This window comes from Ruditapes philippinarum, unplaced genomic scaffold (assembly GCF_026571515.1).
Source record: "Ruditapes philippinarum isolate M1 unplaced genomic scaffold, ASM2657151v2 ctg1584_1_1_1_1, whole genome shotgun sequence".
NCBI classification, from domain to species: domain Eukaryota; kingdom Metazoa; phylum Mollusca; class Bivalvia; order Venerida; family Veneridae; genus Ruditapes; species Ruditapes philippinarum.
The window spans coordinates 429340-453720 of NW_026864517.1; the positions used below are offsets into that span (position 1 = coordinate 429340).

The following is a 24381-nucleotide window of genomic DNA, read 5'->3' on the forward strand; positions in this document are numbered from 1 at the left end:
AGGGGATATTTATATTTTGCGGAACGAAACGGAACCACAATAAATAGTATTGAAGACATGGTTTGTACACAAACGCTGACTGTATTAGATCTGTAGGTAAGAGTGCCGGTTTCGGATTGCAGAGTCGCAAGCCGTTCGATCCTCGGGCGGGCCATTTTCTTCCGTGGCGATTTGATAACACATTGAGTGTGAAATATTCGTCCTCCACCTCTGATTCATGTGGGGAAGTTGGCAGTTACTTGTGGAGAACAGGTAAGTACGGGTACAGAATCCAGGAACACTGTTTAGGTTAACTGACTACGTTACATAACTGAAATACTGTTGAAAACGGTGTTAGATCCCAAACAAACAAAGATAGTTTCCACATTTCTTTATTTAATTTATATGTTGTGACTTCTAAAAGTGACGAGTCTTCATTAGCAGGGTAGGTAGCCTGCTATTTTGTTTATGCATCATGAATAAATATTTATAAGTGAAGTTTATATCAGCATTATAAAGGAGGAAATTTTCATAAATAACAATTATTAAATCTTGTTCCGTTCCGCTAAATATCATTATCCTAGGGGATATTTATACTTTGCGGAACGAAACGGAACCACAATAAATAGTATTGAAGACATGGTTTGTACACAACGCTGACTGTATTAGATCTGTAGGTAAGAGTGCCGGTTTTCGGATTGCAGAGTCGCAAGCCGTTCGATCCTCGGGCGGGCCATTTTCTCCGTGGCGATTTGATAACACATTGAGTGTGACATATTCGTCCTCCACCTCTGATTCATGTGGGGAAGTTGGCAGTTACTTGTGGAGAACAGGTAAGTACGGGTACAAATCCAGGAACACTGTTTAGGTTAACTGACTACGTTACATAACTGAAATACTGTTGAAAACGGTGTTAGATCCCAAACAAACAAAGATAGTTTCCACATTTCTTAATTTAATTTATACGTTGTGACTTCTAAAAGTGACGAGTCTTCATTAGCAGGGTAAGTAGCCTGCGATTTTGTTTATGCATCATGAATGATTATTATTTATATGTAAAGTATATACAAGCATTATAAAGGAGGAAATGGATATTGAATAACAAATCTTGTTCCGTTCCGTTCCGCTAAATATCATTATCCTAGGGGATATTTATACTTTGCGGAACGAAACGGAATCACAATAAATAGAGTTGAAGACATGGTTTGTACACAATGCTGACTGTAATAGTAATATTTCAGCTTTATTAGTGCATGTAATATCAATTTATATATGACAAGCATGTTTTCAAATTTAATTTGTTTACGATGATTATTGATATTTTAATACAAAATGAGTGTACTGGATATGACGGCCATTGGACACATATTAAAGAGGTCCTGATATCGCCAAAAAATATTTAGATTGTCCACTCATTTTTTTTTCATTCGTCAGTTTATATGAATAATAAATATTAAATTACTGCAACAAGTGTAAAACATTTAAATATATAAATTTTATGGCGATAGGATTTCCTATATTGAACAAGTCAAGAACATAGTTTTTTAAAACAGGTTGCATGTAATAAATTCATGTACCTGTAATATACCAAGATGAAAAATTTCACTGAGAAGAAAAAATAAATCTTGTTCCGTTCCGTTCCGTAGAATATAATTATTCTATGGGATATTTATACTTTGCGGAACGAAACGGAACAACTGTTTGCAGTCCCGAAGATTTCATATAAATAGTGTCCATTTACACGTGGGTATTCAGATGGTTCATTTCGAAAAAGCCCTAGATCGACTGTTCGCTAGGCAGTTTCAATATTTCATTATTTTTATTTAATAAATTTACATATTAGTAAAAAATTGCTGTGCCCCGTGTGGTGCCTCAATGTTTGTTCCGTTCCGTTTCGTTCCGTTCCGCAAAGTATAAATAGCCTATTCTGATAACCTTACTTAGATGTCCGACGTCAGATCATACTGCATTTTAAAAGTCCATTTAAATTGTCAAATTAGAAATTGTTATGTCGGATTTTTTAACATCTGTGATCATTAGGTGAAATTTCTGAACTGCCTTTTTATTTTATAACCCTGCCATGATTTCGCACATATGAAAATACAATGTAATTGTAGGTACATCTTAATGAATTATAAGTATACTATACATGATGAAGCAAAGAAGAATTTCAATTTATATTTAAACTCCCTATCAATTTCTAGTTTATTATCTTTAAAAAAATTGAGGACAGTTGTGTAGGGGAAGAAGTTCAAAACAACCAAAAATAACTTTAAATTCTGAGAAAAAAAATCTTAAAATTTCAAACTATAAAATGGAATTTCAGACAGTCCTCAGTAAAATGCAATTGTCGAACAGATACGACGGGGTTTATGATAAAAACGCAGCAAGCGGAAATTTAGTGACCCTTATTTAAGACGTAGAATAGCATAACAATGTAAGACAAATGGGAGAAATAGTCTGATTAGATTACTGTAGTCGTCTGTTAGAACGACTGTCGCAAAATGACACCAAAACCTATATCCATTTAAAATTTTATGTTATCTAGTTCCCGCTTTTCATTGAACGGCACCTCGAATGTGTTGCATTGAAAGTTCGATGATTACCGCCGTATTTTGTACACATCTGTGGGTGTTGATTAAAATTTCTACATTATTATGTTTAAGTGATGAATTCTGTTGAAACCGGCGCAAGGGAGCACATGTATCTACCAGAGCCGTCTTTGGCACCCATGTGTATTTATGTTTCGGTTTTGCAGTTTCAGGCGTTTTTTTTTTGGTGTTTTTTTTTTTTGGAGGGCGGATATGTGGATAAGTTATTTCTGTTTTCTTTACATTTCTTTGCTTGCTTGTCGAACCTTTTATTGATAATCATTATCTGTTTGTTATGGTTCGGTTCGGTATACAAGTATAAAATATGATAAACAAGATGAACAAGGAAAGGCCGCGTTCAATGAACGCAACCCCCGCACGACCCAGGAACAAGAACCATTTGCAAGGAACCCAGGAGGATGATCCTAAACAAAAACAGGACGGCGCAAGAGAGAGCACGGTCTGGCTTATCACTAAAATGATACAAAATGATAAATATAAAGAAATAATGGTAACATACAAGGAAATCAAAATCAAAGAAAATAAATAAATGAATGATTAGTAGGACCATTAAGTAAACTGGCACAGTTGTAGGGGATAGGAAATTCGGGGAAGGGGGAGGGGGCGGAATAAAGAAATAAAACTAGGGGCAAAGGGAAGATACTTAACATAGACGAGAAAACAACAAGGGACACAAACAAAAAGTGTCACCAAAACAGTATGAAACAACAAGACATACACCTTATACATGTATAAGTCTCTTAATCTGTTCATTTGAAAATTCTTATCTTCTCAATGACTTTCTTTTAATATCCTCTACTTAAAATTTATTTCAATTAAAATATGTGACCCTTCCCTTATAGTTACACAGGATATGGCTGGATCACAATAAAGTTCCTTTTTTAGTAAATTAATAAAGTATGTCAAGAAGACATTTAACTTTATCAGTAGGTTTAATATGGTATTATAATATATATCAGCAATAGGTGAAAAAGAATTCCTTTATTTCTTTTACATTCTTAATTGTCATTTAAATATGCATGTATAAATGAAGTTTGTATTTTATCGGCAGTCATTAGCAGTAAACAAGAAGGCAAACCATCTATTGATAAATGTTGAGTACATGTATTAAAACATTTAAAAAATATTAAACAACATGCAACAGTACTTGTACGGAGCCTTTGCTACCATTGTATTTTAGGTTTAACACATTGATACTTTTCAATAGTATTTAATAATGCACAAATTTATTTAAAAATAATGAATAGATTTATTTCCCCGATATTTTTTTTAAGTTTAATCTTCATGCGTAACCCACACTTACCTGCTAGACACACTGGTTGCTACTACCAGCTTTCACGGAATCGATTTTTTACGATGACGTCATAACATGTCCGCCGCAGATAGTGTATACAGTACAAATTTGAAATAAATCGCATGTATGCGTTAAGACAGGTAGAATCTAATATTTTTTCTAGGAGAAGTTAGTACTAGAATTTATATTCTATTGATTTTTAGAGGACATTGAAGTTACTTTCAGGTTTAAGCAGTAAAAATCAGTCCAAACTATCGATAGTGTTGCCGGTAGATTTTCCGTGCGTAAAAATGACAGTTAAAATTAGGCGTAACGGTTTGACAGTAAGAAAAAAAAGTCTGTAAAATGGGTCAAACCGTTCCCGCCAAATTAATTAGGCTACTGCATTTTATGTTTTATGTTTATCAGCTGAAAAGTGTTTTTCAGTATTTTAATCCTATCAACACCTGTAAATTTAACACCTTTTTTCAGTTTTAATCCTATTAACACCTTTATTGTGAGAGATATAGATCATTGGACAGTGAATGATATACACCTGTAATTATGTTAAGGTCTAGCTTGTGATGTTCATTTATTTGTTAAATAGTGAATAAGGTGGAAACAAATATGTTCTAGAAAATAAATATAAACAACAACTGGTATGCAAACACATTCCACATTTACTTTTTTACGAAATAATAATTGATTTAAAAACATGTAGTCATTAATTAACTTGAAACAATATATAATACAAAATAACTAATACAATACTTATTCATCAACACCTTTTCACAGCTATTTTAATCTAATTAACACCAAGGAATTAATAAACACCTCATTTCATTTTTATTTATTAAAAAAAAAAAATATCTTATGATTATCCTAATCAAGTAAATTATTCATTAATTTTTTTCAATGACTAAACACATTAAAAAGTATACATTACATCTAACTAAAAAATCAGAATAATTAACTAATATTATCATTGATGAATTATTATTATATGTTAAAAAAAAGTTTGTCTAATTCAATTTATATCAATTGATAATAAAGTTACAAATTTATTAAACATCTAAATACTTCAATAAAATATTTTTTTCTCTAATTTATATTAATATTTGATAATAATCTTACCGATTTATTGTTGCTGATGATGCTAACAAAATTGAAACTTGAATTAAACATCAGAATACTTCATTAAGTATTTTTCTCTCTAATTTATTACAATTTATAATAAACCTACCCATTTATCTTATAATCTAACATCTAAACACTTCAATAAAATATTTTTTTCTAATTTATATCAATTCATAATAAACTTACCCATTTATTTATCATCTAAATACTTTAATAATAATGTAATTATAAAACTAACAATGGGGAGGAACTGTCTTCTAATTTGCAAATATGCAGACAGTTCTCCCCCAAAATAGGGAGAGAACCGTCAGGGAGGAAACGTCAGGGGAGGAACTGGTAAGGGAGAGAATAGTCTGACTACCGTATCAGTGCTATACACTGGGCATGTAAAAGAACCAAGGGGTCTATTCAATAAGAGCTAGGGACTGGTTCCCGGATTCCCTTGTATCTTAAAGCTGTTTCTTAAATGTATACAATGTATACCTGCCTGTAACACTCGTAAGAGGGGTTGGCAGTATCCAGAGATAGATAGATAGATTTTCCAAGATTGTTCAGTGAATCCGTATGTAGAGGGCTTAATTTCCGATAGTGCCACTGATTCACTATCTTCATCGGTAACGGTAATTTCTATCACTATATCTTCAACAGCAATTTGAACGTTTTCACCTGCCTCCATATTTAGTGTAATATTTTTTTTTACAGTTAAACGATCCGCGATTTGTATTTTGTCACAGTGGCGGTAACAAATCAAAGGGAGAAAACTGGGGGAAAAATCCCGGTATCTGGGACGCGAAGTAAAGACTATTGTATTGATTTTTTGTCGCAAATCCTCTTAAACACCAAAGATTAACGATGCAACAAAATATAAAATAATTGTCATATGATATCGCTTATCAATATCGCGTGCAAAAATAGAATAGAATTGAATTGAATTGAATCGTGTGCAGTAACTAGATTGTTTTGACTGTAATTGCTGGATTACTATATAGATCTAGTACATTAATAGGATATCGAATACGTGAATGTTTATTATAAACTTTTTTGTTTTGTTTTTTAATTAGTTGAACAAAATTACATTATACAAGTTCTGGGAGTTTGTTAACGCGCCTATTATAAGGAATATTAGCGCGTGTTTACGTTTCATATTTTCTGGGTTTTTTTTTTGCTAACCAGTGAGATTTTCTTTGTGGTTGCTGGATTTATAACGTGGCATCAACACAATTTGTATAAGTGACTTTCAAGCTTAAATGGTGGATGAATGATTCAGGTGCCCTTGAACTGTGTATATTCGATTGTTTCAGACACGAACCGGCGCCTTCGTGTGTAGAACTACCAACGTTCTGTAAGCTATAGATGGTAGCTTCCACACATGAAAGAATCAAAAACCCCTATCGGGATCCGAACCAAATTCGGGCCAAGTGGTTTGAAGTGGTTTAAATAGTCGCATCGCTTCGCTTTACGTCGCAGCGGTCTGATATTACCGTTTACCCTAGAAATTTACTTCACGCTATCAAAGACAAAAATCTCCAAGCACTGTAGCTGCAAAACTTAATAATAATAATTATTACATCTATATATCCTTACACATTACATTACTTAACGAATCTAAGCCATTCTTCCTTCAACACCTTAGAAGATGAATTATAGTATTTGATACTTGTTTTCATATCCAATTCCAAAATGTATAAGAAATATATTGTGTTCGTTCTTAAAAATAATATTATTTTCATAATATGTTACTATATGTATAACAAACTCAATACTATTTGTAATGTACTACCATGTATTATTTTGTGAATAAAATATTGTTTAAACTAACAACTCCAAACATTAAATGCCTATTTGTTTACATGTTTAGTTTCTTAATTAGCGTAGGTTAGACTGAAATACCGTATCCGTTCTGTATATTCTTACTATTGTGTTCCATGTCCTTATCCGAAGACTGACGGAAAGGGCCGAAAAATTGCGATTGCGTTATCATCATATCAGTCATCATCAACAACAATATCATAACCATAATTACACTTTTTTGTGAATGGGTTCTACGTCGCACTAACACAGTATAGGTCATATGACGACTTTCCAGCTTTACTGATGGAGGAAGACCTCAGGTGCCCGTTCGTGCTGAAGGGCACCCGAGTAGAACCACCGACGTTCCGTAAGCTAGCTGGATAGATTTCTAATAACTACAACGCCGTCATCAAAATCATCATCATCATACGCAGTACACATCATCATCATTTTCATTACATCGTCGTGTTCAACAGCAATGCATCTACACCATCTTTATCATCGTCAATATATTCATCAATACTGACAATACATTATCATCATCATCATTATTATCACAAGCACATCATCATCAGCAGTATATCATCCGCATCATCATCATCAGACAATCATCGCAATTATCATCATCATTGGTACCATCATTGTTGTAATCATCATTAAATTATCAACAACAACATTTTATCATTACCAAAATTAATTGAAAATATTGAAATTTCTTAGTTACAATAAAGGGGTTATATATGAGCAAGTCAAGTTAATCATTTTAATATGATATTTTTCGATGTTAAAACTGAAAAATATATTAATTTAGATGTATGTCTTACTAAAAATCAAACAAGACCACAACAACAAAACAACAACAGTATGACGAATATCGGACTTCGTGCAATAAAGCAATTACAATGATCATGGAAGTGATCTTTTTTACATGTACATTGTATATATTCCCTTCATTTTTGAAAGATAATGTGGTTCAAACAATCGAGTAAAAGAACCTTCATTTACCTTTCTTTAGGTCCCACACTGGGTAACCTCATTTACTTGCTCCGTCACATAACCACGTCGAAGCACAACACACAGTGGGTTTACTGAAAGTTCGTTCGAAGATATTTAATTATTTATACAAGAAAAGATGTACCCAAAATGAAGGACACATACATAGAAAAAAGGGGGAATGCAAAAACACTCACACACACACACACACACACACACGCACACGCGCACACACACACACACACACGCACACACACACACGCGCGCTTACACACACACACACATACTCGTACATGTTTATAATTAACATTTAAATTTTATAATTTACAGATACAATTTTACTTAAATTTGAAAAGTATTTTATTCCATACATAGTATTGATACATTGCAATGCAGCAAACAACTTCAATATTTTCATCATCTTTGCGTGACAAACTTATCAATCAAGAAAAATCAGAAAGTTGCACATAAATTGATAGTACCGTTTTTCTTTATAAACAATATACAAAACAAAAAATATAATAATGAAAAGTAAGTAAGATAACAGTTTCTATGTTTTTCTTTGTAAACAATATACAAAACAAAAAAAATATAATGATCTATAAATAGGATAACAGTGTAGAATGTAATTGTAAATGATTACCAAAATGTTTATTCAATATTTTACAATACACAACAATACTTGATGATTCTTGATCAAAACATCACTCTAATTCAACAATATTTACATGTAGTGTATTAGTCCTGACATATATAAATCTCACCAATGTTCAAAGGCTACCTCTACTATTTGTTAGGCTTCGACATGAACACCTGTGCGATAACACCGATCTTTCCGTTGAAAATGTAACCTTTGCCAACTTGCTCAATACTATGTGTTCCTAAAATTTCAAATAATGCATGTTGCAAAAATGAATTAAAACTTCCGCTTTGAACAACCACATTATTTTTTCCACGTGGTTGTCTATTTACTTGTATGCAGAGCACATTTATATCACAGATGATTGTATTTTCACTGATGTTTTCAACTTTTATGTAAAGCCTACCGACGTTATTTTCTATACTTATCTTCAGAGGAACCTCCCAAATATTAGTATAAACTCCTTTACTTTCTTTCGTTCCTTCAGGAATAACATCAATAATAACTATGGTCTTGTCATCCCATTTCTGTGCAGGATCTAACTTCAAATCCTTCTTTCCGTTACGTATTTCGGATGATATGTACTGCTTAAACAATGCATTTTCTTCGGCAACCTCTTCTAGCTCAACTAACTTTTTTCTTCATTTGATGTTATTAACATTTTTACAAAAAATCTCATTTAATGCACTTGCCGAAGGGAACGACTTACAGTAGTTTTCGTCCAATGCATCACATGGTCTAGATGATATAAGAAATATGCATCTAGCACGCAAAGCTTTAAGATCATACAAACATGCTTCTTTCAACAACTGTAACAAATCATTCGTCGATGTTTCTTCTGAGACAGTCTCAAGTATAACTACTTCACATCTTGGTTTTAGCTGTAGGACCTGGTACTCTTCTAACAAAGGAAGAATGACCCTAGCATTGTCGCGATTAATTTGGGTGTATGTGTTTGGGTAAATACATCGAAGGAATTCTAAGACGTCCCTTAGTTTCTTCCCAGGCAATTCTAGCTCGTCACTTGACTTTTCCTTGAAGTCAGATTGGAACATTGCATCAAATACTGGTGACGCAAGTGAAAGAATATTTTTAGCGACGTAAAGCTTTGTTCCTTCAACAACAAGACACAGATCAGTTCTCCAAGATGGTTCAGTGAAACCGAAAGTAGGCGACTTATCTTCGCCCTGTGCCACTGTTTCACTATCTTCATCGGTAACGATATTTTCAACTACTGCACCGTCAGATTCGTTTACAATTCTGACGTTTTCACCTGCCTCCATATTAATTGTAATTTAGTAAAAAAATTTGGAATATATCAAGTGCAGAGTATTTCAATCAGCTAACAGTGGCGTTTTAAATCAAAGGGAGAAAACCGGATAATAGATATAAAGTACTATCAGATGAAGTGGTGGTTAAACTAAATTCAAATTGATAAATCAAATTCTTTGTTCTGTTATAAAGATTTTATTTTTGGATTTAAACACAGTTTTTATTATGATTATATCGGCGTTTTTTCCTCCTTATTACCACCAATTTCTCCGCAAGTGATTATCTGCGAGGTAATTATGCAATACTGTTATGGTTATGATTTATTACAGAATACTTTAAATATTTCTCTTTGGACATTGAGTCTAACGTTCATTTAAATATATCTCTGACCACTGAAACAGAAGTCATGTGAGATTGGTAGTCGGCCATTTGCAGAGAAATTTCCGAGATATGTCCAATTTCGACGTAAAAGCGAGACGAAAACAAAAACAGAAAAAATGGTGCTTTTCTTAGGTTGCTACCAAACTTTGAACGAATACACTGGATGAGTTTTGGTTTTATGCTGATGTGTAAGGTGGTCTGCAGATAAGTAAGGTCTGAGAATGAGTAATGGTTTTGTTCTTTTAAAAAAGTTTTAAAAGATAGCCGTCCTATCTCAGCCTGTGTCAATCTAGGCGAAGAACAAATACAATAAAAGAAGATCTTTTATTAATTTCTTTAGTTTTCATAAGATTTATTCAAATCTGATATTACAAATTCGTATCTCAAATTTCTATTATTTCAAATCTAACAGTCTCCAGTTTTCCCAAATAATCTTCCTTGTCTACAAAATAAACCATGCTGGTGACGGCCTTGTGAATTTTCGTGTTCTTTGTTCTATAGTAAATCAGTCACATTTGAGGCTTAATTCTGGATTCCACTGTTCTTGATGAATTATTTACTGTCTTCAACTTTAAACATCAGCACTATTTAAGTCAAATGAGGCCCAAAATATAATAGGTTAGCCATCTACTTTTTTTCAGAAATCTTCACTCTGTTGTAACACAGTTTAAATTCACCACTTTGAAAACTCCTGACTGCTGGTGGGTGGTACATCTTTAATCCTTCCGCCAACAAATGAGTTCCTGGAGAATACACAAAAAACAACTTTTAAACACATCATATAACACACAAAAACTACACACATGCAATAAATACACTTTAATTATGACCAATCTAACTAGGGATGACTTAAATTGGGCCACTTCAAAATTTTAAAGAACTACTTTCTAGACTACAACGGGTTCGGTCTAATTCCGTACCGGGTTGAGACCTAAATGAATCCAAAATTTAAGTTAAGCCAAAATTTATACTCATTTCCTAGTAATTTAGTGTTATACAAGTACATTCATATAGGTTTGACATGTCTCTAACAAATTACATTAATGCAGTACAATTTCTTAAATATAAAAATTCATGCGAAAAATCAGCCTCGGCCAATAGAATTTTACACAAAAATTTATATCACAAATTCTGTCATATCTCTTGCCAATGGATTTTCTTCAAATAAAATTTGTTGTTACCGGCTAATGTCATTTAGTTATTTTTATGAAAGAATAAGTCCTTATTGCTTTAAAATTGTAATATTAACTCCATTTAATTTAATGAGAGCATGAAATGTTTGGTTAAAATACAAGTAATCACAATTAAATGTGCTTTTTCATAACTTTTTCCTTCAACATTACAATAAAACTTACTGATTATGATTTTTACCTATATACCATGGTAAATAAAGTACAGTACCAAGATATATACCCTATATTGTTTGCTTTAGATATTAGTAAAGACAAACAGAGGTAATCTTAAGTTTAGCAAAGAGGTTACTATATCGCCATGGGCTATGTCTTCTGACAAAGTAAGATTAGCCAACTCTCACACAAATAAGGCTAAAAAATGATGGCACATACTGTCTCCCACTTTAAATCATTGAGAAGTGTTAAAGTAGTCAAAATTAGAGAAATCTTTTCCTGATATACATCAAAATATCTACCAAATATTGCCCGAGCATTGGGAGTCGTTGCCGTCAATAGCCTGAAGTTTCAAACTAGACATAAGTTAATTACCTTCTCAACTTGTCCTGACAAATCTGTTGCCAAACTGAGCTGAAAGAGTTCTTCCATAGATCTTAACCAGTATAAGGTAAGGTCCTGTACTCAAAACCCGGCTTTGGTAACTGCATGGTCTGAAAAAATATGCAACACTAGTACATGTTGAAGGAAATTATAAGAGGCATTTATGCTGTTATTCTGATATCCAAAAAAAGAAAGAAAATAATTTCTTAATTAATCAATGGCTTGATTTGCAAATTCACACAGGAAGGCTTAAATATTGTGTGCTTAAAAATGCATGCATGCATGGAAATAACAGTTTAGACATTATAAACCTAACCTAATTTAACTGCTGTAGCAGCTGCTACAACAACAAACAACAAACAATCAACATCAACTGTGTTATTTCTAAATGAGCCAATTATCCATAAACTCACTGTTTTATGACTAGAAAATCTTTTGTGTGTATGTATTAGCAAATACATTCTGCAGCACAGCAAAACATCAAGTTTCACTACACTGAAAATGCCTATATTTCCAACATGTAAATCACATTTGTCCTAGCTGTTCAATTGTCAGTTCTGCTTTCATTGAAATACAAGACAATAGTGAATATTTACAAATCTGATTACTACAGCATCAATACTTTGCTGAAACATCAGTGCATATAATGCGTGGTCCATATGAGCAATAGGTTACTATGGTGCTTGTTCGAATACCATGGCCGGTGCTTCTTGGGCCCCTAAGACCTCTAAAATGAGCTTGCCAATCACTTTTTTTGCCAAACAGTAACCAGCCTGAAAACATGCACTCCCCAATTTCTTGCAATGCATGGTTTATCCATGATTTAAGATGCATTTCTCTAAAAATTATCATTTTCCATATGAATGTTATAAAAATAAGCAATAGATCTAGTAAACTGCTAAATACAGGGTGCAAAAATAAAATTTATCAATTTATTAACTGCTTTAAACAAAATTTAAATTTCATTATTTTTATTTTAAATGTATTTTTACAGTTTTAATTCAATAAAATGTGGACAATCGTTCACGCAAAAGGTCTGTACCCTTCTTCTGCACCTACTGACACAGTAGCAGACATCTACATTTAAAGGGGAGATAACAATAACAACATCTGTCCCAATTTAAAATGTCAAAATTAAAAATTTGAAATAAAATTTAAAATTTTCAAACCTGTCAGTTTTCCTTTATTTTCCTGATTTCTATGCATAAACACAACACTGATGCAAAGTTTCATCCATATCCATTAACCAGTTCCCATTTTTCAAATTTCTCCTCTTGGTGACGGCCTGGTGAATTTTCGTGTTCTTTGTTCTATAGTAAATCAGTCACATTTGAGGCTTAATTCTGGATTCCACTGTTCTTGATGAATTATATACTGTCTTCAACTTTAAACATCAGCACTATTTAAGTCAAATGATGCCCAAAATATAATAGGTTAGCCATCTACTTTTTTCAGAAAACTTCCACTCTGTTGTAACACAGTTTAAATTCACCACTTTGAAAACTCCTGACTGCTGGTGGGTGGGTACATCTTTAATCCTTCCGCCAACAAATGAGTTCCTGGAGAATACACAAAAAACACATCATATAACACACAAAAACTACACACATGCAATAAATACACTTTAATTATGACCAATCTAACTAGGGATGACTTAAATTTGGCCACTTCAAAATGTTAAAGAACTACTTTCTAGACTACAACGGGTTGGGTCTAATTCCGTACCGGGTTGAGACCTGCTGTGTATCTCGAGCTGAATATTTTTGAAATATTTCACCATTCCAGTTTCTAGTAGATTTTCTAGAACATCAAAGTCGCAGCCTTCACAGTCCATAGAAAGTAGATCTACACTGTATATATCCTACGCCAAGATTTTGGAAAAAAATTCTGTTTGAATTCAATGAACACTTACATTTATTTTCTTCTGACCAAAATCATTCGAATAAAATTTCCGAACCTTTCCCCTTTGAAAAATTCAATAGCAATAGTTTCCGTCTTCTGTCGAGTCCGAAATTTAAGAACGGACCTGGATATTAAAACTAAGAATTTTTATGCAGAACATAAGAATTTTACTTTGCTTTTCTTAGTGTTTCCTCTTAAAATTGCATTGATGTATATTGGAAAAACAAATTTTAAGTTTAATTTTATCCATGAGTTTTAAATTAGATGCGTTGACATAAAAAAAACATATTTGATAATGAGATATTCTTAAAAACTAAAAAAGTTATGGATATTCGTAATTTTTACGTAAATTTAGTATATAAATTATTGTCCGTAAAATCAGAAGAAAATTGTCTTGTTAATCACAAGTGCTTAATAAATAAAAGTAAAAAAAACGGAAAAAAATTTTACAAAATTTATTTCCCTTTTTTGTAAATTTTAAATAAGAAAGGGGAAGAACCCTTTTCAACAAAAAATGGAAATAAAGGGAAAGCGACATAATTTTAAAATAAATATCAATTTCCCAAATAAAAAATAGAAGGGGCTTTTTAAAAAGATTGGTTTGAAAAGAAATTGGGATTTTATTTAAAAATTTACGTCTCGGCTAGGTCACGTGATTCGGTTCTCTACCTACCGAGATATGGTGTAGAGTACCATACAGAAGCTCTCAATTAAATTTTAAGATAATTTATTGATTATCCCAAAGAGTTATAGTTCACTTATCCTTAGTAGAAAAACTTATCATTAAAAATTAATAACAGTGCTTTACAATAAAATAAGTGTATTTCTCGTTCCCGGTCTGGAGGTAAAAGTTTAATGTCTAGTTCCGTAAGATTTTAATTTATTCATTCTATTTATGACAAAAAATAAATTTTTATCTTTCGTTTTGTTATTTAGTAATATTTTGATGTTGAATTTAATGCATCTTTAAATGCAGCCCTTGCACAATATATTTTAAACATTAAATCTTTATATTGCAATGTATACACTGTATTTTATATTACAAAATAATATATCTTACTAATGGGGATTTATATAGGGCATTTCAATATCATTCTATCTTAACGATTGTGGTAAAGGTAACGGAAAGTTAACATACCGCGTCTGCACAATATAGGTGACGGAATATAGCATCGACATTTTTTAATTGAATATAAGTAACGGAAAGTGAACATACCGCTTTTTGATAAATAACTGTAATGGAACGTGGCGTTACCAAATTTTGACAAATATTGGTAACAGAAAGTAATTTTATTAATAAATGCAGGAAATGGCAAGTGATCGATAATTCAAAATTCAAGGGTATATGGCATGATGGAGATGTTTACGTGTCAATCAACCGTATTGACTTATTCATTCGCAAAATTTCAAAAAAAAAATCTAAGGCTAAGAATTTCAATTTTTGAACCTCCCCTTGGAGAGTCACAGTACAAACGCATTCACCAAATTTTTAGTCGCTGGTAAGATATTGTTCATTTCCTACCAACAAACAGTAAACAATTACATTCACATAGAAATCTGAAAAAGTATGTTTTATTTAAAACAAGTCAAAAAGTATGAATAAGACCTTGTCTGTAACTATTGCTTCTTTATCAATAAAATAATTGAAAGTTACTGCTTCTTGGTTAATACTGACACATGTTGCTGATTTTAGGCTGATTTAGCTTAAATATATAAACAAGGAAGCATCTGACCCAAAGTTTCCTGGTTTTTATAATGGTGAGGTGAATAATTGACATTTTATTATTAACACCCATCAACTACGGAATGCCGTTAGGGCCATTGCCTATGAATGTGTTGATCTGAAACGCGATAGTCGATGGAACGATGGTGAAAACGCGAAATCACGAAACTACGATGGTGAAAACGCGAAAGCACGATGATGAAAACGCTAAAGTACGATGATGAAAACGCGACAGTACGATACTACGATGATGAAAACACGATAAACTATCGTGTTTTCACCATCGTACTGTCGCGTTTTCACCATCGTAGTTTCGTGATTTCGCGTTTTCATCATCGTACTGTCGTGTTTTCATCATCGTACTATCGCGTTTTCACCATCGTACTATCGCGTTTTCATCATCGTACTGTCGTGTTTTCATCATCGTACTATCGCGTTTTCAACATCGTACTGTCGTGTTTTCATCATCGTACTATCGCGTTTTCATCATCGTACTATCGCGTTTTCATCATCGTACTATCGCGTTTTCACCATCGTAGTTTCGTGATTTCGTGTTTTCACCATCGTACTATCGACTATCGCGTTTCAGATTCATAGGCGATGGCCCTAACGGCATTCTGGAATGCCGTTAGGGCCATCGCCTATGAATGGTTTGATCTAAAACGCGATACTCGACAGTACGATGATGAAAACGCGAAATCACGAAACTACGATGGTGAAAACGCGACAGTACGATGGTGAAAACACGATAGTTTATCGCGTTTTCATCATCGTAGTATCGTACTGTCGCGTTTTCATCATCGTACTATCGCGTTTTCATCATCGTGCTTTCGCGTTTTCACCATCGTAGTTTCGTGATTTCGCGTTTTCACCATCGTACTATCGACTATCGCGTTTTAGATCAACACATTCATAGGCGATGGCCCTAACGGCATTCCGTAATCAACAGTTCGTTAACTTCTCATCAGCAAATAACATAGTATTTAGTTTAAGTAACAACAACAACAAATTCACCATCATTATAATCTATTTATCTGGTTGGGTGTAACGTCACACCAAAACAGTACGTATAGTTCCTTTGGCGACTTTCCAGCTTTATTGGGGGAGGAAGATCTCAGGTGCTCTTCTATGCTTTATTTCATGCGGTCACCTGAGTAGAACTACCAACGTTCCGTAAGCTAGCTGGAAAGCTCCCTCATAATAACACTGTCATCATCAAAACCATCATAACAAGCAGTACTCTTCATCATCAGCATTATGACCCTCGATAACATTATCAATATATCATCGCCATCATTATCATCATCACCAGATCATCATTACCATCACCACCACCACCATCAACAACAACAACAGTATATCATCCACATCATTATCATCATCATCTTCATCACCATCATCCGACAACTATCGCAATTATCACGATCATCATAATCGGTACCATCCTTATTGTAATCATCAGTAAATCATTATCATCATCATCAACATTTCCTCATCACTATAATTCGAAATATTGAAAATCACTTATTCATAAAAGGGGGCTCAATTATGAGCAAGTCAAGTTTCTCATATTTATATGATATTTTACGTTGTTACAACTGAAAAATATATTAATTTAAATGTAATTAATAATTTATTAAAATAACCCCCCCCCCCCAAAAAAAAAAAAACAACAACAAAAAAACAACAGTATGACGGATATTGGACTTCGTGTAATCAAGCAATGATAATGATTTTTAAGTGATCATTTTTACATGTATATCACTCTTTTTTTGTTAGATTATTTGGTTCAAGTTACCGAGGACCTACTTTTCCTGAAAAAAAAACCTTCATTTACCTTTTTTTCAGGCCACACATTGGACAACCATTTTTTTTGCTCCGTCATATAACCACGATGGGTCGAACCACATACCCCCGTGATATTACAGAAAAATTCGTTCGGCGATAAAATATATGAAGTATATTTATAAACAAAGGACATACACATAGAGAAAAGATGAAAAAAAAAACAAAGAAAAGATGCAAAACACTCACACGTACACACGCACAGGCACACACATACATGTATATATTTGACATTTATAAATTTCAGATACAATTTTGTTTTATTTAACAAGTTTTTTTATTACATACATAGTATTGATACATTGCAATGCAGCAACAACTTCAATATTTCCATCAACTTTGCGTGCCAAACTTGTCAATCAAGAAAAATAAAAAAGTTGTACATAAATTGTTAGTCCCGTTTTTCTTTGTAAATAATACACAAATCAAAAAATATTATAATTGTATATAAATAACAGTTTCTATGTAATTGTAAATGATTAATAAAATGTTAATTCTGTATTTTATAGTTCACAACAACACTTGATTCTTCGTCATGATATCACCCTTATTCAACCATTTACACAGTGTATTTTACATTTCTTACAGTCATTAGAGATACCATTCTTTTTTGTCCCGACAAACATAAATCAGAGCAATTTCCAAAGGCTACCTCAACTATTTATTAGGTTTCGACATAAACACCCGTGCAATAATACCAATCGTTTCGTTGAGAATGTAACCATTGCCAACTTGCCAAACACTATTTGTTCCTAAAATTTCAAATAATTTATATTGTGCATATGACCGAAAACTTCCGTTTTTAACAATCACATGATTTTTTCCGTTTGGTTGTCTATTCACTAGTATACAGAGCACACTGAAATCACAGATTGTTGTTTTTTACTCATATTTCCGACTTTAAAGTAAAGATTACTACTCTTATTCATTATATTAATCTTCAGAGGTACCTCCCAAATATTAATATCAACTCCTTCACTTTCTTTCTTGTCACCAGGAATAACATCAATTATAACTCTTGTCATCCCATTTCTTTTCAGGATCTAACTTCAAATCATTCTTTCCGTTACGTATTTCGGATGATATGTACTGCTAAAACAGTATATTTTCTTCAACGACATGTTCTAGCTCTGCTAACTTAGTCTTCATTGATGTATTAACATTTACAAATATCTCATTTAATGCACTTGTCGAAGGGAACGATTTACAATAGCTTTAATCCAATGCATCACATGGTCTAGATGATATTAGAAATATACATCTAGCACGCAGAGCTTTAAGATCATACAAAGATGCTTCCTTCAACAACTGTAACAAATCATCCGTCGGTGTTTCTTCTGTAACAGTCTCAAGTATTACTACTTCACATCTTGGTTTTAGCTGTAGGACCTTGTACTCTTCTAAAAAAGGAAGAATGACCCTAGCATAGTCGCGATTAATTTGGGTGTATGTGTTCGGGTAAATACATCGAAGGAATTCTAAGACGTCCCTTAATTTCTTCCCAGGCAATTCTATCTCGTCACTTGACTTTTCTTTGAAGTCGGATTCGAACATCGTATCAAATACTGGTGATGCAAGTGAAAGAATATTTTTAGCGACGTGTTCCTTCAACAATAAGACACAGATCAGTTCTCCATGGGTTCAGTGAAACGGAAAGTACGCGACTTATCTTCGGTTTGCAACACTGTTTCACTATTTTCATCGGTAACGATATTTTCAAATTCTGAACCCTCAGATTCGTTTACAATTCTGACATTTTCATCTGCCGCCATATTAAGTGTAGTTCAGTAAAAGTTCATGGAATGTAACCGTATATGTAGTGTATTTCAATCAGCTAATAATGGCGGTTATACATCAAAGGAGGAAAACCGGGTATTTGACATGTACTAGATGATATATAGCGGCAGGATACTTTATGTTTTGTTTGTTTGTTTCATTTTTACGCCTTTTCCCAACAGTATTTCAGTCATATAGGCGGGTAGTTTCCTAATCATCGTTCCTGGAGAGTTACACCAGTACTAGACTACCTTCCTCCGCGCTAAACTACCAAAGCATCTCCCAAGGATCGAACCCACGCCAGAGAGGTGACTGGATTATAACCCCTCGACCACGGAGGCGGCAGGATACTATATAAAACTAAGTTCACATTCAAATAATCTTATAAACGATGACAGCAATGTTTTGGTTATATTTACACCAATTTATAAGGGGTTTTATACCTCAACAATTATATTTTAATATCTATCGGAAACAACAAGTGCTGAAGTAGACAAAAACGGCGATGTCTTCTAGTTAAATTTAAATAATTTTTTCTGTTACAAAGATTTATGTATTATCGTTTGTTTTGTTTTTCCTGGATTTTGAACAAAATTTTTGGTTTTATCTCTACGGTTTTCTACCTTGCCAACAATTTTTTCCACAAGTGATTAACTACCATATATGCACTACTGTTATGGTTTATAACAGACTACTTTAAATTTCTCTTTGGACATTGAGTCTAATGCTCATTTGTCTCTGACCACTGAAACAGAAATCACGTGAGATTAGTAGTCGGTCATTTCAAAGAAATTTCCTGGTTAGATATTCAAGAAAATTGTTAGGTGGACCGTTCGGCGAGAAATGGCCAATTTCGGCATAAAAGACAGACAATAATAATAATAATAATAATAATAATAATAATAATAATAATACAATAACAATAAAAAATGGTAATTTATTGTGATTGCAACCAAACTTTGAACAGATACAAAGAATACTTACGGTTTTGTGCAAATGAGTTAGGTCTGAGAATGATCTGAAAAAAGTTTCAAATGATAGCCGTTCCATTTCAGCCAGTGTCAATCTATGCGAAGAACAAATACAATAAAAGAAGGTCTTTTATTAATTTCTTTAGTTTTTATAAGATTTATTTTAATCTGATATTACAAATTCGTATCTCAAATTTCTATTATTTCAAATCTAACAGTCTCCAGTTTTCCCACATATGTTTGTATTGATACGTTAATCTATGTGTCCGCCGCATATGTTCCTGGAGTGTACAGTACCGTGTTAAATAATTTTCCTTGTCTATAAAATAAGCCATGCTGTGTATCTCGAGCTGAATATTTTTGAAATATTTCACCATTCCAGTTTCTAGTAGATTTTCTAAAACATCAAGTTCGCAGCCTTCACAGTCCATAGAAAGTAGATCTACACTGTATATTCCTACGCCAAGATTTTGGAAAAATTCTGTAGAATTAATGACACTTACATTTATTTTCTTCTGACCAAAATCATTCGAGTAAATGTTCGAACCTTCGCCTTTGAATTCAATAGCAATAGTTTCCGTCTTCTGGCCGAGTCCGAAATTTAGAACAGTGACCCTGCAGATATAAAATAAGAATTTTTATGCATATATTTATGTGTTGACATAAGAAAAAAAAACATGTTTGAGGAAATGATATCCTTAAATGCTAGAAAGTTTGACATAATATGTAATCTTTTACGTAAATATAATATAAAGTTATTGTCAGTAAAATCAGAAGAAAATTTTTCTTGTCAATCACAGTGCTTAATAAATAAAAGTAACGAAAAAACTCACTAGTGACTGCTTAATATAAGTAACGGAAAGTGAAGTTACCACTTTTCGACAAATATGAATAAGGTAAGGCGACATATTCACTTCCTCATAAATAAAGTAACATTTCAACTTCTAAATAAATATAGAATGGGTCTTTTAAAAAGATTGGTCTAGAAACGGGATGTGTTCATGAAAAAGACGTCTCGGCTAGGTCACGTGATTCGGTTCTCTATCTACCGAGATATGGTGTAGAGTACCATACAGAATCTCTCAATCAAATTTTCTCGTTCCCGATCTGGAGATAAAAGTTTACTTCACACGTTTGTAAAAAGGTCGAGTTTCGTAAGCTTTTAATTTATTCATTGTTTTTATTTTTATGACAAAAAAATGAAATAAATGTCACATGTAAAGATTTTTATCTTTCGTTTTGTTATTTAAAATATTTGATGTTGAATTTAATGCATCTTAAAATGCAGTCCTTGCGCAATCGGCCGTTCTCAGTTAGAATTTACACCCTTAGTTTTTACTTGTCGCCACCGTCTATCCTCATTATTGCAGGTTATTTGCCTGTAAATCTATGCTGGTTTAAGAAGGTAAATGTTACCTTAAATAACACACAATAACTCGCCATTTGATCATGAATAATTGTTTAATAATATTCACCTAAAGTTACGAAAATGACAGGTTCGTGATTGTCGCCGTCCAATTTATAAAAAGTGAACCTGTATTTAGATGCTTTAATTGTATTGTTTTAATTTTGTTTCATGCCGTATTATTTTGGAACACTTTACGACTATAAATTTGTAAATTAGATCTCAGTAACAATAACTCATAAAAAATGGTAAGGGGTTAGTGTTTGTCGCCGGATAGTATGAAATGTTCGTTATCCTTTTAACCATATATTGCAAGTGAAGTGTTTTTATCATTGAAACAACATTACATGTTCTTTTTTGTATTAATATCACAATATAATACTTTCATATTATCACCATGTTCATAGTGTGCACATTTTTTTTATTATAATTTATGCAGAATTTAACGTTGTGATGTGGTTTTGGTTAAAATTGAAAGGTTCGTTATCTGATTTTAAGGGTTCATCACTGCAATATGTACTCCCAGCACATGAAATGTTCTAAGTTGCGTAAAAATTAGTATATTATGCCAAAAATGAAACATTTTGTAGCTGTATAAACAATATTATTGAATCTGAAATATGCTGAGAAAAGGTTCGTGATGAAAGGTTCGTGCGGTTATATATTTTACTCGCTGCCGCATTCACTATGCTTGTTTGTAAACGGCTGCGGTTAACAAACATATGTACTATGAAGTCATTTGGGTTGAAACCTTTCAATTCTTTATATTTTAAACATTAAATCTTCTAATTACAATGTATACACATATTACAAAATATATCTTAATAATGAGATTTATATAGAGCGTTTCAAGGTCATTCTATCTGAAAGATCGTGGTAAAGGTAACGGAAAGTTAACTTACCGCGTCTGCATAATATAAGTAACGGAAAATAGCATCGACATTTCTTAATTGAAAAAAGTAACGGAAAGTGAATCTACCGCTTTTTTGATAGATATCTGATTTGGAACGTGGCATTGCCAATTTTTGACAAATACTGGTAACAGAAAGTGATTTTGTTAATAAATAAATGTAGATGACCGATCATTCAAAATTCATGGGTATATGGCATGATGGAGATGTTTACGTGTCAATCAACCGTTTTGACTTTATCGCAAAATTTACAAAAAAAAATCTAAGGCTATGAATTTCAATTTTTGAACCACCTTTTGGAGAGTCACAGTACAAACGCAATCACCCAAATTTTGTCGCTGGTAAGATATTGTTAGCTTCCTACCAACATACAGTAAACAATTACATTCACATAAAAAATCTGAAAAAGTCACAAAGGTGACCTTATAAGACCTTGTCTATAGATGACTCTTTCTGCTTCTTTATCAATAAAGTAACGGAAAGTTACCTAACCGCTTCTTGGTAAATACTGACAAATGTTGCTGATTTTATGCTGGTTTAGCTTAGATATGTGACTTAACAGTTTACCTTGGATTGTCTTTGAATTTCTCTTGTAAAAGTGTAGCATAGTACGGTATCGGCTCCACTATCAGATGTCGTGGGTTGTAGACGGCGGTAAACAAGGAAGCATCTGCTCCAAAGTTTCCTGGTTTTATATAATGGTGAAGTGAATAATTGACATATTATAACACCCATTAACAGTTCGTTAACTTTTCATCAGCTGATAACATGGTATTCAGTTTTATTACGATGCATATTATGATTTAGATTTTCTTTTGAATAAACAGTATGCTGTCCATTTTTTCAAACAATAGATCACGCACAGCTATAGAATTCATAATTTTTAAATAGACAGATTATAGAATAACGGTGGTACAAAGAAATAGTAGGGAAAGTTTATTTGTCACGTGTGCTCTGATAAACTGCCATGAGCCTCACTCAAATTATAACTTGCAGACGTATTAACTGCTAAAGGCACACGTGTCAAATATTTCGTGCGGACGTATAACTGGATGTATTTCAATTAATCTATCAGAGTTTGGGCATTATGGATAGGCTAATCCTAACCCCTTGCCTAACAATGTGCCGAATAATAGTTTTCGATGCCCCTTCTGTACCACCGAAACAAAAAAACCTAACACAATTATAAATAAATTGTGAAGATAACATATCTTTTGACTCTTCAATTGCACAAATAATATACATGTTCAGCTAAATAATTATGAAGCTCACACTTTATTCTCATTTTTTGTTCAAACAACATTTCATGAAATTATCCAAATGAGAAGTTCTATTGTTTTTATCACTATTTGAAATAATTATGGAAAATGTACCCATTGCCGTAAAGATACAAATCAAAGTACGTTTATGAATGAAATATTTTACCTCCAACCTCAATAAGTATCGTGTTATTTTCTTTCAGATAATCATGATGATTGATGCAGACATATTTGTCCTTCACAAAGTTCTCGGCGCCTTTTAACCAGTCGACATCTGCATATTGCCGGCAGTGAGAAATCCTATTAATTTGATCATAGCTTAAAGAATGGTTGAACAAGGCTTTTCCTCCAACAGCAGGAGATGGATGTCCGTCCAGGAAAAGTTGTAAATGTTTATTATAAACCACTTTCTTTTGTTCGCCATCTGTGAAAAATTGTCTAATATCCGACCTGTTTTCTTTTAAATTATGATTTTGAGTACTGTTAAACAAATAAATTATCAAAACAACTATCACACAAGCTGTCAGTATCCTTGCTACATTTAGCGTTTTCATTATTAATTAACAACGTTTAATATTTTCACGTAAAATTAAACTTTTCTAAATACACACATATATATTTATTGGCGTATTTGCCAGAGGCATTAATCAGTTCAGTTTACAAAATAATGCGTGTCTATCAAAACCACATGTTATATTTGTTTTGATATCATATATATTTTAATAAATGTAACATATATGTTGAACTATTCAATCTAAAAGAAATTTGTGTGACGGTGGAT

General features: G+C 32.8%; 2 protein-coding genes and 1 long non-coding RNA gene across 3 annotated transcripts; all 3 read right to left on the reverse strand.

Moving 5' to 3' along the window:
- Positions 1–7803: 7803 nt before the first annotated feature.
- On the reverse strand, positions 7804–9781 carry LOC132725887 (BTB and MATH domain-containing protein 38-like). The gene is made up of 2 exons (XM_060711076.1): positions 9093–9781; positions 7804–7880 (listed from the first exon to the last, which is right to left on the reverse strand). The coding sequence occupies exons 1-2, from the start codon at positions 9706–9708 to the stop codon at positions 7804–7806; spliced, it is 693 nt and encodes a 230-aa protein (XP_060567059.1). The 5' UTR covers positions 9709–9781.
- A 763-nt stretch (positions 9782–10544) lies between these two features.
- LOC132725884 (uncharacterized) lies at positions 10545–13210 on the reverse strand. Its single transcript, XR_009625124.1, has 3 exons — positions 12978–13210; positions 11800–11918; positions 10545–10821 (listed from the first exon to the last, which is right to left on the reverse strand). It is a non-coding gene; the product is annotated as an uncharacterized LOC132725884 (long non-coding RNA).
- A 6835-nt stretch (positions 13211–20045) lies between these two features.
- LOC132725864 (uncharacterized) lies at positions 20046–24174 on the reverse strand. Its single transcript, XM_060711049.1, has 3 exons — positions 23767–24174; positions 22909–23026; positions 20046–20640 (listed from the first exon to the last, which is right to left on the reverse strand). Exons 1-3 carry the CDS (start codon positions 24152–24154, stop codon positions 20226–20228), a joined length of 921 nt encoding a protein of 306 aa, XP_060567032.1. The 5' UTR covers positions 24155–24174; the 3' UTR covers positions 20046–20225.
- Between the last annotated feature and the right edge of the window lie 207 nt (positions 24175–24381).